Below are 16,560 nucleotides of genomic sequence, written 5' to 3' on the forward strand. Positions count from 1 at the left end.
GACTCAAACAAGATGAATATATGCATACTTTTCATCTGCAATTGCCAGCAAGGGAATGTTCTATGTTGTGCAAGAGGGGTTAAGGCCGTGATTAAGTGAACTGACGGAACTCAAAAATTCCATGTTAAATTAAAAATTTATATTTAAAAAGTACTCAAGTATTCATTGGCGGAAGATGCCGCTTTTAATATCAGGCCGTAGCTTCTTGAAGATGCTACAAAATATTTGAAAGGATTTTGCTCTATTTCCTCTAATTGCTTAGAAATCTTAGAAAATATCTAAGTCTTTTTCACAAGTGTATTCTATGAAGGATATTGCTTTTGGAACAAAATTGGTACTATCATGAGCAGAAAACAATAACCTGTAAGATGATTGGAACCATTTTTCGATGTATTTTCCTGTTTTCTAACAGTCCCATAGAATATTTTCAGCTACCTGAAATTTTTACAAGTCGGTTGCCAGAAAGAATCGTCTCAGATCGCCGATAATACTCCCAAGAGACCAAAATGACAAGCTGGTATAATCAGCTGCTTGATAATAGTGTGAAATTTTCATAAATTATTTCAATGCAATGAAGAAACCTAGAAATAAGAAATAGTCAGGAGCCTTCAGTAAAGTTGTGCACACAAAGCCGAAATCACGGGAAAAATTAAATCAAAGTGAGGCATGCAACTGCGAAAAATTTGGGGATAGGGGAGTAGATAAAGAACCGAAAAGAGGCTAAGGCGGACTGTTGCATGGAAGTTGGATTAAATGGACTGGTTAACCTAAACGAGGCCACGACTAATTTTACCAAGTACAATGTCAGCTTGAATGTGCTCAGCTAGATACTTGCTTTTTCATGATTTTTATCCAGAAGGACTTCTATATTGAAAAGATAGACCGCGATCCAGGCTTTTGGACCGAAAAGATTTTTCCCAAGCTGAAAGGATTCTTCATGGATGCTTTGATCCCAGAGTTCCACGGGGGCTTCCAACTACGAGAGCCGTACTTATAAGATTAATCATCTAGCACCGATAACAGGAAAATTAATTTTCCTTACCTTCTATCCTTCTTTGTATTTACATACTTAATTGTATTGTCATTTGAAATAAAATATCTTTGTTTATATTGCTTGTCCTCCAACTTTATCAAGCAGTTCGTGGTAGCGAACTGTAGTAAAGAGCGACCCGGCTCAATAGTAACCAAAACTCAAAAAAATGGAATTTTGATACCAATAGCTACAACAAAAGAATCGCATTTTAATGCTGATTTTAAATATATAAGCCTCATCAAGTTTAGTCTTATCCATCAAAAGTTACGAGCATGAGAAAATTTGTTTTATTTTAGAAAATAGGGGAAAACAACCCCAAATAGTCATAGAACCCTACTGTAGAAGTTTCAAGCCCCTATCTACAAAAATGTGGAATTTTGTATTTTTTTTTTCAGAAGGCAGATCACAGATGCGTGTTTATTTTTTTTTCATGGGTGATGGTATCGACCCAGTGGTCCTAGAATGTTGCAAAAGGGCTCATTCTAACGGAAATGAAAAGTTCTAGTGCCGTTTTTAAGTGACCAAAAAAATTCAAGGGCACCTAGGCCCCCGTCCCACGCTAATCATTTTCCCAAAGTAACCGGATCAAAATTCTGAGATAGCCATTTTATTCAGCGTTGTCGCAAATCCTTATAACTATGTCTTTTGGGAAGACTTACTCCTACACAGTCCCCGTGGGAGGGGCTACAAGTTACAGACACTGACAAGTGCTTACATATAGTAATGATTATTGGGAAGTGCACAGACGTTTTCAGGGGTGTTTTCATTTGGGTGGGGGCAGGGGTTGAGAACAGAGGGATATGCTGGGTGAGGAGGAACTTTTCATGGAGGAATTTGTCATGGGGGAAGAAAATCTCCATGAAGAGAGTGCAGGATTTTCTAGCATTATTTAAAAAAAAAATGAAAAAATAAATATTCAAAGTTTTTTCAACTGAAAGTAAGGAGCAGCATTAAAACTTAAAAGGAACAGAAATTATTACGCATATGAGGGGCTCACCTCCTCCTAATACCTCGCTCTTTACGCTAAAGTATTTTTAGAAATTTCAACTATTTATTCTACGGCTTTTGTGATTGAGGGGTCATTTTTAAGGAATCGGGACAGAATTTAAGCTTTAGCGTGAAGAGCGAGGTACTGACGAGGGGGTGAACCCCCTCATATATGTAATAAAAATATGAGAACACAGAAGTTCCTTACGTAAGCTAATTTGTAAGTTACGTATATCTTTAACTAATAAAATTTATTTTTACTAATAATTTTACTAATAAAAAAGTTCGTAAAAAATTTAAAGTTCTTGTTGCCTTTTTAGGTAACCAAGTAATCGAAGGGCAACTAGACCTCCTTCTCCGCTCCTTTTTTTTCTCAAAATCATTCGATCAAAACTACGAGAAAGCCATTTAGCAAAAAAAAAAAAAAAAAAATGCAAATTTCGTTTTAATTATTCATCTGCGGAGAGCATAAATCAAAACAAGCATTGATTAAAAAACGTTCAGAAATTAAATTAAATAAAAACAAGTATTTCTTATCTTAAAGTAAGGAGTGACATTAAAACATGAAACGAACAGAAATTACTTCATATATGAAAGGGGCTGTTCCTCATCAACTCGCCGCTCTTCACGCTAAAGTCTGACTCTTTCTCTTAACTCTATTTTTTAAAACAGTTCAGCGTAAAGAGTGGGGCGTTCACGAGGAAGAAGTCCCTTTCATATACGAAAGAACCATCTACCAACACACCAAAAAACAGCAACTCTTTACAGTGTCACTAAAAAAAATGCTAAAGAAAGCGTTTCGCTTTGGTTATAGGAGACCAGTCGGATTAGAGTCGCACAAAGCCTCCATTCATGCTGGAGGTCCCAGGGACTTCCTGCTGCCCGTTCTAAGCACTTCAGTGTAGACTTGAGAAGATGTGTCGGTCCCCACCCTGTACTGGTATCCGGGACCATTGTTTTTCCTGAGGTCAAAATAATTTCAATGATTTAAAGAACATGAAAATTGGAACTTGGAATGTTACGACGTTAAAAAATAACTATCCTATCGACATTTTGACTGACGAATTCAGACGATTCAAACTGGACTTAATAGGAGTTTCAGAAACTCATATCCCAAGGGTAGGATGCATGAAACTAGGTGATATAGAAAATGTTTACTCAGGCAGGAAGGATGGGGTACATAAGACAGGGAGTAGGGCTCATTATGAATAAGGAAACTGGTAAGTCTTGTTTATGATGGGAAGGTATAACAGAATACTAATCGCTAATTTTATGACCAAAAAGTTCGGGGTAACAGTTATAGGAGTATATACCTCTGTAGATTACAAGCAATATATATCCTGTTACGATTTGTAATCTATATATATATAAATAAGTTGTTTGTTTGTATTTCTGTCGACTAACGTCATGTTTGTGTGTCGACTGATGTCATGTTTGTCGACTGACGTCATTATAAGGATTGAGTTGTATGTCGTCATGAAGTTGTTTGTCGACTGTCGTCATGTTTCTTGACTGACGAAATTACAGACCGGGACACCGGGACACAAATGATGACCGGGACACTCAAAGAGAAATTACAGACTGGGACACCGGGACACAAATAACGACCGGGACAAAGGGAGACGGGGACACAGGGAATGTTAGATTAGCAATCACCATCAACAAAGTTCAAGGGCAATCATTAGAATAATGAGGTATAGATCTGAATACGGATTGTTTTTCCCACGGACAATTATATATTGCATGTTCAAGAGTCGGTAAGCCCGACAATCTATTTATATGCACAGACAATAGGACAGCGAAGGATGTTGTATATTCGGAAGTTTTACGTAGTTAAAAACACACACACATATATATATATATATATATATATATATATATATATATATATATATATATATATATATATATATATATATATATATATAACTACAATGGTGCGTAACTAATATGGCGCGTAACAACTTACGCGCGCGGGGGGGCTTGTTAGCAATAAAAATGAATACTGAATGACAATAATTGATTAAATAAATTGAACAAAAATAATAACAAAAGGCAAAAAATTTATTAAAGTAGCAAGAAAAAAAAAATGAGCATAAGCTAAACCTAAAAAGGGTGAGAACTTCATTTATTGATGACAAAATAGAAGTAAATCACACTGTAAAATCATACACTGTGTTTTGTTAGTTTTGTTAAAAACTAACAAAACACACAAAAGAATGATGTCAATAGAATTAAAACCGCCTTTTACACAGAAGTAAAAGTAAGGGGGTTTGTCCTCACCCCAAAAACATCAGAACTTTCAGAAATTCTAAGAAAACGCTAAAGCAAACTTTTCACCCTGATCATAAGTAACCTTTCGATAAGAATTTAGGTGAAAAGTTAGCAAGTTGGTAAGAGCTACTTTTCCCCATTATTACCAGTAAATCAATTATTAAGAACAATATATATAATGAGAAGAAAAATTAATTAAAGTAAATGGAAAGCGAAAAAAGAAGAAAAAGAGAGAATAGAAACCGAAAAAGAATACAAGACGATAGCAAAATAAAAGAATAATCCGAAAAGGAGAGTACCTTCTCCATTTATTCTTTTCAAATGAACCCTCTCCTAACAATCCACGAACACTGGTTTGCAACATACAATCCCTGATGAAAGGGAGAGGGGCACACCACTGCTTCCCATACGAAAATGATTTTTCTCAAGATGAGGGATTGTAATTCTCCATTTTCTTGGAGATACTCTAAAGTTAGGACTAATCTGAAGCAAAAAATTGAATAGAACATAAGTAGTACAATCAGATTCCTTATTTTATACTCTTTCCAAATATCATGGCTGTTTTTCTACAATGCATTCCCCCCTGGTGTTTCCACATATCGTCCTAGCATTTAGGAAAAAATAAAAACAAACACTAAAACATGAATTAATTACTTTATAATGTGCAGCATGTTTCTGTTAATTAGATTATCATGCATAATTTTCCATTGTTATCCAAATTTAAAAATCATTTTCATTAATATTTCATCCACTATTCTACTGTAATCACTCAGGTTAAAATGGATTTCACCAAGTCAATAATAGAACTGTTTGCTATACGACGCACCGCAAGACGAGAAACAACAAATAAATATATCATTAGGGGTATATATAAGGGCCAATAAGAAGGTCCAGGGTGCATTGTCAGAAAGTAAGCATTACATTTAGAAAGAGCATAAAATAAGGAAACTTGTGGTGCTACATATATTTTATTAGCTTTTTCTTCAATATATATATGTATATATATATATATATATATATATATATATATATATATATATATATATATATATATATATATATATATATATATATATATATATATATATCTATATATATATGTATATATATATATATATATATATATATATATATATATATATATATATATATATATATATATATATATATATATATATATATATATATATATATATATATATCTATATATATATATACATATATATATATATATATATATATATATATATATATATATATATATATATATATATATATATATGTATATATATATATATATATATATATATATATATATATATATATATATGTATATATATATAAATAGGTCGTCTGTGTGTGTGTGTGTCGAGTGACGTAATGTTTGTGTGTCGACTGACGTCATTATAAGGATTGAGCTGTATGCGTCATGAAGTTGTTTGTCGACTGACGTCGTGTTTGTCACCTGATGAAATTACATACCGGGACACAGGGAATATAAATGACGACCGGGAACCTCAAAGAGTAATTACAGACTGGGACACCCGGACACAAATCATGACCGGGACACAGGGACACAACTACAACGGGGACGCCGGGGGCACAGGCAGGATATATAAATGACGACCGGGACACCAGGACAGAAATGACGACCGGGACACAGGGAATATAAATGACGACCGGGACACTCAAAGAGAAATTACAAACTGGGACACCGGGACACAAATGACGACCGGGACACAGGGAATATAAATGACGACCGGGACAAAGGGACACGTCATTAGAATAATGAGGTATAGATCTGAATACGGATTGTTTTTCCCATGGACAATTATATGTTGTATGTTCAAGAGTCAGTAAACCTGACAATATATTTATATGCACAGACAATGGGACAGCGAAAGATGTTGTATATGAAAGAATGAATGACTGTATTTAAAGCCATTTTTCAGGCCGTATACATACATATAAAACAACAAACAAACAAAATTATGTAACAATCGACTTTCGAATAACAAGACCCTTCCGGACAAAATTCGCCACTGCTACTATATTAATTTTTGAAGTCGACTTCAAAGTTCCAAGAAGGGGCTCACGCCCACCCACCCCAAGAAAGCTCCCTCTTAGCTCTTTTAGCCCCTGACACCTGAAAAGAAAATGGTCTAGCCCATCAAGATTTCCGCAAATTGGGCAAGTATACCGCATTTCCGGGTGGCACCTATTTTTCCAAATACTGTGAAGAGGGAGACAGTTTGCTCGCACCTGCATCCAAGACCTCAGAGATTCTTTTGGAATCCCTAATTTAAAATATAGCTCTTCACCATAATTTTCTTTCACCTTATAGTAAGAACTTAAGCTTTCCGACTGGCTAAGGTCACTCCACCATTTCTGAATTTCTTGGTCTTCCAGCCTTGTTTGGATCTCTGACAGAAAGGCTTTTTGATCTGAGATTGGACCCTCTCCTTCATTCCATGCATACGATAGACCTGTGCTGTCCAGTAGTTTTTTGACATGGAAGTGCCATGACGATTTTTGTCCCAGGGTAAGTAATTCATCATATGCTGCTCTGATGAGTCTTGAGGAGGGACATTGCAGTATTTTCAGCCAAAACTTAATTAATTGGATCTGTCTATGTTTTCTCATGGAGAAGAGTCCCAAATCTCCCTTGATGAAAAGTGTGTGAGTTGTGGCGTGCAGACCTAGCATTCGTTTATAATATTGTTGCTGTAGAGTTTCTAATGAGTTTGCCCCTTCTAGGCCCCATACTTCCCCTCCATAGTGGAGGATTGGCCTTATTTTTGAGTTGAACACGTTTTTGTGCATCTTTAAGTCACCTATTCCCGGCAGATTACTGTTCCTTAACAGCGTTGCCATTGCTGCTTTTCCTCGATTTGCCATCTTCGAAATGTGATTGCTCCATCTTCCGTTCGATGTTAGATGGAATCCTAAATATATTGCCTGAGACACAACCTTCACAGCTTCACCATTCAAATTAAAACTTTCCTCATCTTTATTTCCTGTTGATTGTCTACGGCAAAAAATCATCACCTCTGTCTTTTTTATGTTAATTTCCAGTTTCTTTTCCTCTAAATATTCAGCTGTTAAATCTAACAGAGTTTGTAGTTCTGAATTAGATCCGGCGACCAAGGCAATATCATCGGCAAATAATAGTAATGATAATACTTTATTTCCAAGGTGTACAACTGGCGCCCACCTTTTTTCAAGGTATTCGGCAAGATCATTTATAAAAATAGCAAAAAGTTTCGGTGATAGGGTACTACCCTGTTTTACACCTTTTACATTAAAAAAAACTCTAGTTATACCGCTTCCTGCTATCTTTACCACATTTCTGGTCAAACAATACATCGAGAGAAGAACCCTTAAAAAGGGTGACGGAATTCCTGTTCCTAAAAGCGTTCTAAACAGAATTATGCGGTCAACATTGTCAAATGCTCTACTTAAATCAAGAAAAGCCACGTACAACTTTCCGTTTCCCTTGCAATACTTACTAATCAATGCATTTAGAACAAACATTCGATCAGATGGTGAGTATCCTTTACGAAAACCGGCTTGCTCTTCTTTCAGAATTTGCCTCTCATCCAGCCATAATTCCAACCTTTTGTTTAAGATTTTGTCCAAAATTTTTCCAAGACAGTTTCCTGAGCTGATTGGTCGGTAATTCTCGCACAAACTTGCATCACCTTTCTTAAATAGGGGGATAACTACAGATATCCTCCAAGGATCAGGTCACCTTTTTTCTTTCATAACCAAGTTATACAACCCCACAAGCAGAGGTAATAATACTACTTGTAGTACATTCAAAGCCTTTACTGGAATTCCATCTGGTCCTGGCACAGACCCACTCCTAGTTTGTTTTATGGCATCTTCTACTTCTTCCCGCTGGATTTGGCGGCAAAGGTGATAATCTTCTTCCAGTAGGGGGTATTCAGTGTGGTCACAAGAGGGGGTTCCGACTTCTTCTGCCAGTTTTTCGAAATCGGGTGGGGGCTGTTGTGTGCCAGATGCTGTACCTGCTTCTAGTTTCTCAAAGAAGGGGGGCCACTCGTCTTCCTGTGGAATACATTTGGGAGCAGTCATTTTTTTTTGATGAAACTCTTTTCCAGAATTCCCGGAGATCATTTGTGTTATAAAAATGCGCAAGTTCATTTTGTTCCCGCCATCGAAGCTCTAGTTTCTTCATTTTTATCATTAGTTTATATTCTTTTCTTTTACTTCTATACTGTCGGAGCAATTCCAATTTTTCAGTTTCCTTTTTGGATTTTTTAACATATTCTAGCATGTGATTTAATTCTTCTTTTTTCCGTTCACATTCATTGTCGAAAAACGTACTTTTTTGTTTCCTCCTTTTTTTGCATCTTTTCAAGTAAAGGACTCCGTATCAGCTCCGCGAATTTTGAAGAAACTTCATTTACATTTCCCGTATTTTCCTCAATCTCACATGCTAGGGCATTCAACTGTTGAACCATCGGCTCCGAGCAAAAATAATTTTTTATTCGGGTTACATCTTTCTCCACCCTCTCACATTGTATTCTTGATTTTACCAACCCAGTGCTACTCATTTCTGTCCCAAAGGTCTGATACTTAAATTTTTCTCTATTCCGCTGATTTTTACTAATATTTGTCGACTGAAAATAAAAAAATTAATGAAAAATGGTCAGAACCAGCAAAATGCACTACCTCAAGGCTTAGGGAAATAGGTGCGAGCCTACTGTCCACCAAAACATAATCAATGACACTAAAATTCATTCCGGAAATGCAAGTAAACTCACCGCGTCCCGCATCATTTCCAAACCTTCCATTTCCAATGACTAGACCAAATTCTCTGCAAATGCCCAACAACCTCCTTCCCCATTGGTTAACTTTTCTTTTCACATCTTGGCTCCTCCTTGGAATTTTGTAGCTCTCTGGAATCCTCAGTGCCGTCAAATCATTTCCTGAAAGAGAAACAAGGGGAATTTCTGGTTCTTCTGACGTATAAGCATTAAAATCACCCATCAAAACAAAAAACTCTTCACTATATTTTCTCTGTAAATATTCCAACTCATTTTCAATCAAAGTCCACGCATCTTCTTTCATATAACTACTATTCTGTGGAGCAACATATATGCAACCCAGGACAATCTTTGATCCATCATGACACTTAAGGTTTAACCAAACAATGTTCTCAGATTTACTTTTTATTCTATGACAAACTTCGAAACTCTGCTTTTTCACAAAAACCGCGACTCCGCCGTAAAAACGTGCATTACGGGAAATTTGCCGGTCAGCACGGAAAACTGTGTAATCTTTAACCGACAGATCCTCCGAGGGCGGGGTCCATGTCTCAATTAAACAGGTTACATCACACTTCAGAAAAGACTCATTTAGGCACTGTTGTTTTTTACTCATTAGGCCTTGGACGTTCCATGTCATAAACTGAATTTGTTGTACACGGCCTACTTCCTATTCCTCGAAACTGAAAGGGCTCCTTCGTCTATTTCTGAGTGAGCGGCGTGGGGGTTCTCGACCAAGGCCTCGATCTGGTTGGTCACGAGTTACGTTCCGACGATCCTGCCTGTGACGATCTTCGGGGCTGATTATCTCTTCTAAGCCTCGTTTACTCGTGGCTCCGCTCATTCCGGGTTTTTTACCGTCTGCCTGGCTAATAGCCTGGTTGTGTGTGAGACTACTGCTACGAATATCCGAGTTTACCTCTGACATTTGATCCCCACCTTCGCTTTCCATTTCCGCGTTTGATCCAGTGTACTCTTGCACTTGAGATTGCGCTAGTTCTTTTGCTTTATTTCTTCCATTATTTCTAATATTTCCTGATTCATGTTCATACATGAACAATTCACCGTCTACAAATAAACGAGGGCCCTGAATTTCACCTCACGGTCCTCTTTGATTGCTTTCTGCAAAAGTGGTTTCAGAGCGTTGCGAGCAATTCTCTCGGCCCGTGTATAATCCAGAGCTAGGGAGATACCACAACTCAGGAAGCGAACTGAGTTTCGCAAAATCAAATCTCGCAAATATTTAGTTGTGAACTTCACTAAAACTGGACGGATTTCTCCTTGTTTTTTAGTGTTCAAGCGGAATGCGCCATTTATGTCCCATCTCCTGATCTCCATCTGTGGCAAACAGCCGGAAATGACCTCACTGATTTCCTCCGCAAGTGATCCCCTAGGTGGGTTTAGGGGTTTAAAATTATAAAAAATCAGGTTTGACTGTTTTGCTTCTTTTCTAACCACTCTCCGCGCCTCTGCGATTCGTCTATCTTTTCTTTTATTTTCTGGATATCCTCCGTGGTTTTCGATTGCGATGCCTCATTATTCTTTATTTGGGAGGATATGGTTTGCAGTTCTTCCGCTATCGACGCGAGCTTAGAAAGGCCCCCAAGCTGGTTTTCTATATTTTTCAGACGCTCTAAAATATCCAGATTTGTTTCCTGTTGAACAGACATTTTCGTTATTTAAAATTAATTGAAATTTACTTATCTCAAATAGGGGCAGGCCCACGCAAGCAGTGGCAATCACTTTGTGGTCAGTGGCCCGATGGGACGTGGGACCTGCCTGGCTTATTTCCCACCGTACTCCGACATCCAACAATCCAAGCCTTCTTTATTGCGTATTTATTTCACTTATTGCGAAACTTCAATAATCACTGTCAGTCACTGTATTTCAAATGTAATTTATTCCAAACTTTAATCCTGCTTCAAAATTTTATCGATGCTCACAGGTCAAATGCCAAACGAATACTGATATATTCGCATGTTTTACGTAGTTAAAAACATATATATATATATATATATATATATATATATATATATATATATATATATATATATATATATAAATAATATATATATATATATACATATATATTCACAGGTGGCACATAGGGACATAACTACAATGGCGCGTAACGACCTACGCGCGCGGGGGGGTTGGGGGGGGGGGGGTGGTGCGAAGCGCCCCACCAACTAGGTGTTGGGGTGGCACGAAGCTCCACCAGGTTTATTCTGGTGAAAAACCTGGCTGTAAATTCCTAACCCTGACTGTACAAGATACCATTGTCCATGGATAGCGATTACATCCGCTGCTATCCCCAAGGTTGAAAATCCTCATACAGGCTTTTAAATTCCCCTTCTTGAATACTCCCCTTCCCAGTCAGCTTTGCAAATGGAAAGCAAAAAAAAAAAAAAAATCTGAAAAAAAAACTAGCAATTTATTGCACTAGCCGGTCATTGGAACCTAGCAGGGGCACTGGAATGAATAGCCTTTGTTTTAATTACTGTTTATTTCCCCCACCCCAAAAAGGTGTGCATTAAGTGGTGACTGGCTTAATATTACATAACATACTTCACTCGAAATTTTTAATATATATATATATATATATATATATATATATATATATATATATATATATATATATATATATATATATATATATATATATATATATATATATATATAATAAGTGATGACTGGCTTAATATTACATAACATACTTCACTCGAAATTTTTAAATTAAAAGGCGATTGATTCGCTATTCAAATCTGCTTACAACCATCGTAATCGCTACTGTCACAAGTGTCTTTCAGAATTTTTTCAACAGAAATTTTTTGAGCCTGTACAGTATTGATTTCTTCCCAATACCTTTCAATTTTTCTTCAAATTCTATCTGACTTTTTGTGTATTCCTAGACAGGAGGCTACATCCTATTAAAATTTAAAATCCAAACAGAGTAAAAGCTATTTCTAGTCTTAAAGCTGATGCCAAAATTCAACAAAACTTCCTCATCCTCATTCGCTCGTTAAGAAAAAATTATTTTAATGTTTGACCAAAATCAGATATATTAAATTATAACTCTGCTAGTATTTAAAATCATCCTCTGAAATTATTTACAAGTTTCCATAAAGTTATTCTTATTCGAATACAAAAAAGAAATATTTTATAAATCACCTAGGTATACCTTTATATATATATAATCTATCTGTTTATCCATAGCAACAGTATTAGTAGCAGTGGTAGAAGGAGTAGTAGTAGTAGTAGAAGTAGTAACAGTAGTAGTCGTAGTAGCAGCAGTAGTAGCAGTAATAGAATTTAGGGTACTTTTCTGTTATAGCGCTGACCACTGAAGTTGTTCATCCATTGACGTACTGTAAACCGGTTTCTGTGTTTAGTTTCTGTCTAAACACAGATTTCTTTCTAAAGTATTATTTTTATACTCATAATTAGGTATATTTCATTTGGATAACCTAACTTCACTTCTTAAGTGGTCGGTGCTATGACAGAAAGTACTGAATTAAGTTTCCAAACTCTTGTTTATAGTAATTTATACTATAAAAATAATTTAAAATAATTAAAAAATCTGTCAAAAAATCTCTCAATAAAAATAGTTAAACTAATCAAGATTCAAGGGAAAACTGATTCTTAGAATAAATTCATGTATAGGAAATTCGTAACTAAATAGATTTATTAAAACACCACTTGACAATTTTCGAAGCAATCTGTTTACTTCTTTAATGCAGAAATGACACGCTAGTTTTTAGGGGATGTGAAGGGGTAGCCCAGCTCTTATTAGAAATAGTTTTGTTCGTTTTAAATCTGACTTTACTATTTATTTTCATTTCTGTTCGCTTAAGGTTTCCTTTATTCAATCAATTCATTGATTTGATTTATTCTTTAATTCCTCACTTCAATCAATGCAATTTCTGTTCGTCTCAAGTTTCACTCAATGTAGCTTTTTTTTTCTAACCGTAGAAATAAGTCGTTTTCATACACTATAACACTTTACTTTTCTTTGAAATTTCTTGTTTTTCAATTTAATTATCCTAATTAACAATAACTTACGACTTACCAATATTTTGTAGTACTTCTGAACAAGAACAGTGACGAGTCTTAAAAGCCGTAGGCTAACAGGGTAGTAGGGCTTATCTTGAGAGGCAGCTTGCTGAGCAGGACTACTTCTGGATTGATGCTTAACATTCGGCGAAAAAAGCTTGATTACTAACGCACAAACACGCTCTTTAAGTAGAAACACAAACTCTGGGTGCTAAAAAAGAAATAATGTATTGTAAACCTAAGTTATAGGGTAAAATACATAAATATATTTCCAACCACCTCCCTTTAAAACCTCTACATGACGTTTTTGTTGCTTTTTCCTTGTATTTTTCAGTACATCCATTACTACTTTTCCTTTCTCTTTTTTTCTTTTCAATGCAGCTTACTTTTTTTTACATTGGATCCAGCGATGACACCTGTAAAGGATACAGCACCAATAGGGGCAAAACTGACACAGGTGCCAAAACATAATTATTATAAATTATAAAAATATGATCATAATGTTTAATTATTAGATTAAAAAATACAATTATATTATTTATTAGATGATTAATATTACTGATAATTAATTTTATCAATTACTATATAATTAATATAACTAATTAACTATATAAATAATTAACGTCATTAATGTAGTTAAGTATTTTGCAATCAAGGCAATTGATTGCAAAATAAAAAAAATACATAAGGTACTGCATTAATAAAAAAATTGCATAAGTAAATTGTTATATGATATAAAATAATTTGTTTAATGTAATTATACATTTTTAAGAATATATGAGAGGGTTGACCGACAAAGCCACAAATGAACCAATACCTTAGTTTCTGCCTATATTCAATACATCAACGCTATTTTCAATGTATATATTCAATGGATTAACAATATTTGAAGTTTCGCTGTACTTCAACCTGGTTCCACTTCCAGGTTGTGAGCCACTTTTGTGCCTTCTATTGAAGTAATGAACAGAGTCTTTAAACGGGAAACGGTACTGGGAACATAATTTCAAATGGAATGATCTTGCCACAAAGTTTTACTTCTAGGGCAGGCACACTTCCTTTACGATTGAAGACAATAAACTCTGTTTTAGTCTCGTTGAAAGAGAGACCTATTTTCTCATATGAGCTTTTCAATGCCATAAAACTCTTTAAAATGGGAAAAAAACAATAATCAATAAATAAAGATCTTGACCAAGATACACAAAGCTCGGTTTAACTATGTGCTGAGCCTTAACTGCACTATAATTGGAAAGAGGTGACAAAGAGATAGCTCCTTGACGAATCCCTTGTCCAACTGAGATAATAGTAGAGGGATATTTTGCCCCACTCGATAAACTAATTTTAACTTTCACTGCAACTTTTCGATACAAATCACAGAACGCAAGGAATACCGAATTGCCAAGACTACAGTTGTATGCGCTTAACAGGAGTTGACTCATTTGGCAGGGCGAAATGAAGATATTTTCTAAGCACTAGGTTCTTGGCGTGTCCCTCTTCAGATAAATAGACCGAAATGTGAGCCTCTGTATCTGTATCTGAGCCTCTCTATGTTCTGACCAGAAAAGGGGAGACACAGTCCAAGAAAGCTTTTGAAAAAAAGGTAAATGCATACATTTCCAGATTAGCAATTGACACTTCACCAAAAATTAAGATTTTCAAAGATTTTTCAGCCCCCCTTAAGCTTTCGCTAGTTCACAAAACATGAAATCCTTACACAATGAAGTATTTCAGACATATGTACTACCATCAAAAAAAAAAAGAGAAAAAGACATGCAATTATCCGGCTCCTGGTCGCAACAACCCTCCCTATTAACAAATAATTACATTAACCAATTCACCCGAAACTATGCTTCCATCCAACAAACAAACCCTTAGGTATATTCGAAGACCACAATGCCTCTACATTACATAGAAATAAGAGTTTAATGGAGATAAATCCTTTTATTTGACAGTGATCTCTGTAAATGACGAAATCTCTGGACATTTTGTCAAAACCCAGAGATTTTGTCATTGTTTTCACTGTCTAATAAAAGGATTTATCCCTGTTGAACGTTATTTGAACAAAGAAGGCATTCACCCCTGCTTTTCCCTGACACACCTTGCCAGCCATATTGCTAATATAGCCCCGGATTTTCAAAAATCAATGGGATGTACAAAGCAAGACTGTATCTAGTTATATCAGTAGCTAGGATAATCCAAGAAAACCCTCATGAGGACATGCCGTAAAAAATATAGCGAATGCAACCACATAGCATTTCAATGATGACATCTGCCATTCCGTCAGGGAAAACAAGGACTTAATTTACTTCATCACCGATATATCACTGAGGAGATTCTCAACAAGTGGCAATCCAATTATGAAACAATAGAGAATATGTGTTACATTTAAAGTCACAGAAAAAGATGGTCCATCAGTCTTTGGTCACCCTGGCCTGAGCTTATTCAGAGAAAAACTGTTGGCATTATGTCAACATGATTCTGGGTTAAAGCCTGAAAAGGACAGGATCATTGGTACTCCAAACAGAAGCTCCCACCTCCCCTCTAAACATAGAAGGTATTTCCCTTCTTTAAAAAAAAGTAATCACAATGATTTTTTTTTAATCGCAAAAATTAAAAGCTCAGCAGGGGTAATAGAGACTTATTCCTTTGCAACAAAAATCATACACATATATATACACACACACACACACACACACACACACACATATATATATATATATATATATATATATATATATATATATATATATATATATATATATATATATATATATATATATATATATATATATATATATATATATATATCTTAAATAAGCCATAGCAGTTTTCCTTTGTTTTCATACGGTGCTTTCCATGATTTAATGCGATGACAGTACTCAAAGGAGGATAATTATTGACTTTGATGTTCGCACCCCTTTAGCTACACTTTTCAGTTATTCAATGGCTAAAAAGACTAAAAGTCCTTTATCATGTTAAATCTCTTCCCTCCTTTTCCCCCATTCAAAATACTGGGTATTCATAGATTCAAACTTAACCACTCATTACTCTTAGAATCTTACTTACACTGAAGAAAACTGCTGGGTATGTAGACAAGATCATTTCCAATAATTCTAGGCCAAAAGTTCTAGTCATTTCATTCAGTCATTTCCAGAAGACTCTCCTATTACAAAAAATGTTCAATATACTACACAAAACGCGATATATTGATAATTATAGTAGTTCATTAATTTTTGAAACAGAAAACGTTTAAAAATCGTATACTTAGCAAGCATATTTGTGCATTTGCTGTGACCCTTATGACTTTTTCGCTTGACCAATTCATTATTTGTTTATTTTAAATTTATTTCCAACAAATAGTCGACTCTTTCATAAGAGTTTGGCATTAATCTTTTTCAAAGAAGTTGTTGGTGTGGCCCCTGG

At 35.4% G+C, this 16,560-nt stretch overlaps 1 protein-coding gene across 1 annotated transcript; it reads right to left on the minus strand.

Annotated features, from left to right (window-relative positions):
* Positions 1–301: 301 nt before the first annotated feature.
* Positions 302–16,267, minus strand: LOC136034685 (protein MON2 homolog). The gene is made up of 3 exons (XM_065716008.1): positions 16,204–16,267; positions 13,157–13,351; positions 302–581 (listed from the first exon to the last, which is right to left on the minus strand). Exons 1-3 carry the CDS (start codon positions 16,237–16,239, stop codon positions 564–566), a joined length of 249 nt encoding a protein of 82 aa, XP_065572080.1. The 5' UTR covers positions 16,240–16,267; the 3' UTR covers positions 302–563.
* Between the last annotated feature and the right edge of the window lie 293 nt (positions 16,268–16,560).

Source organism: Artemia franciscana, chromosome 13 (assembly GCF_032884065.1).
Source record: "Artemia franciscana chromosome 13, ASM3288406v1, whole genome shotgun sequence".
In the NCBI taxonomy this organism is placed as follows: Eukaryota; Metazoa; Arthropoda; class Branchiopoda; order Anostraca; family Artemiidae; genus Artemia; species Artemia franciscana.

What these genes read in the sequence shown, in the direction of transcription:
- LOC136034685 (XM_065716008.1), bottom strand. Translation starts at nt 16,239, where the DNA reads ATGATCTTGTCTACATACCCAGCAGTTTTCTTCAGT. An exon ending in ACCCAGCAGTTTTCTTCAGT is followed by an intron (nt 13,352 to 16,203) that starts GTAAGTAAGATT and finishes TTTCTTTTTTAG; the next exon opens with CACCCAGAGTTTGTGTTTCT.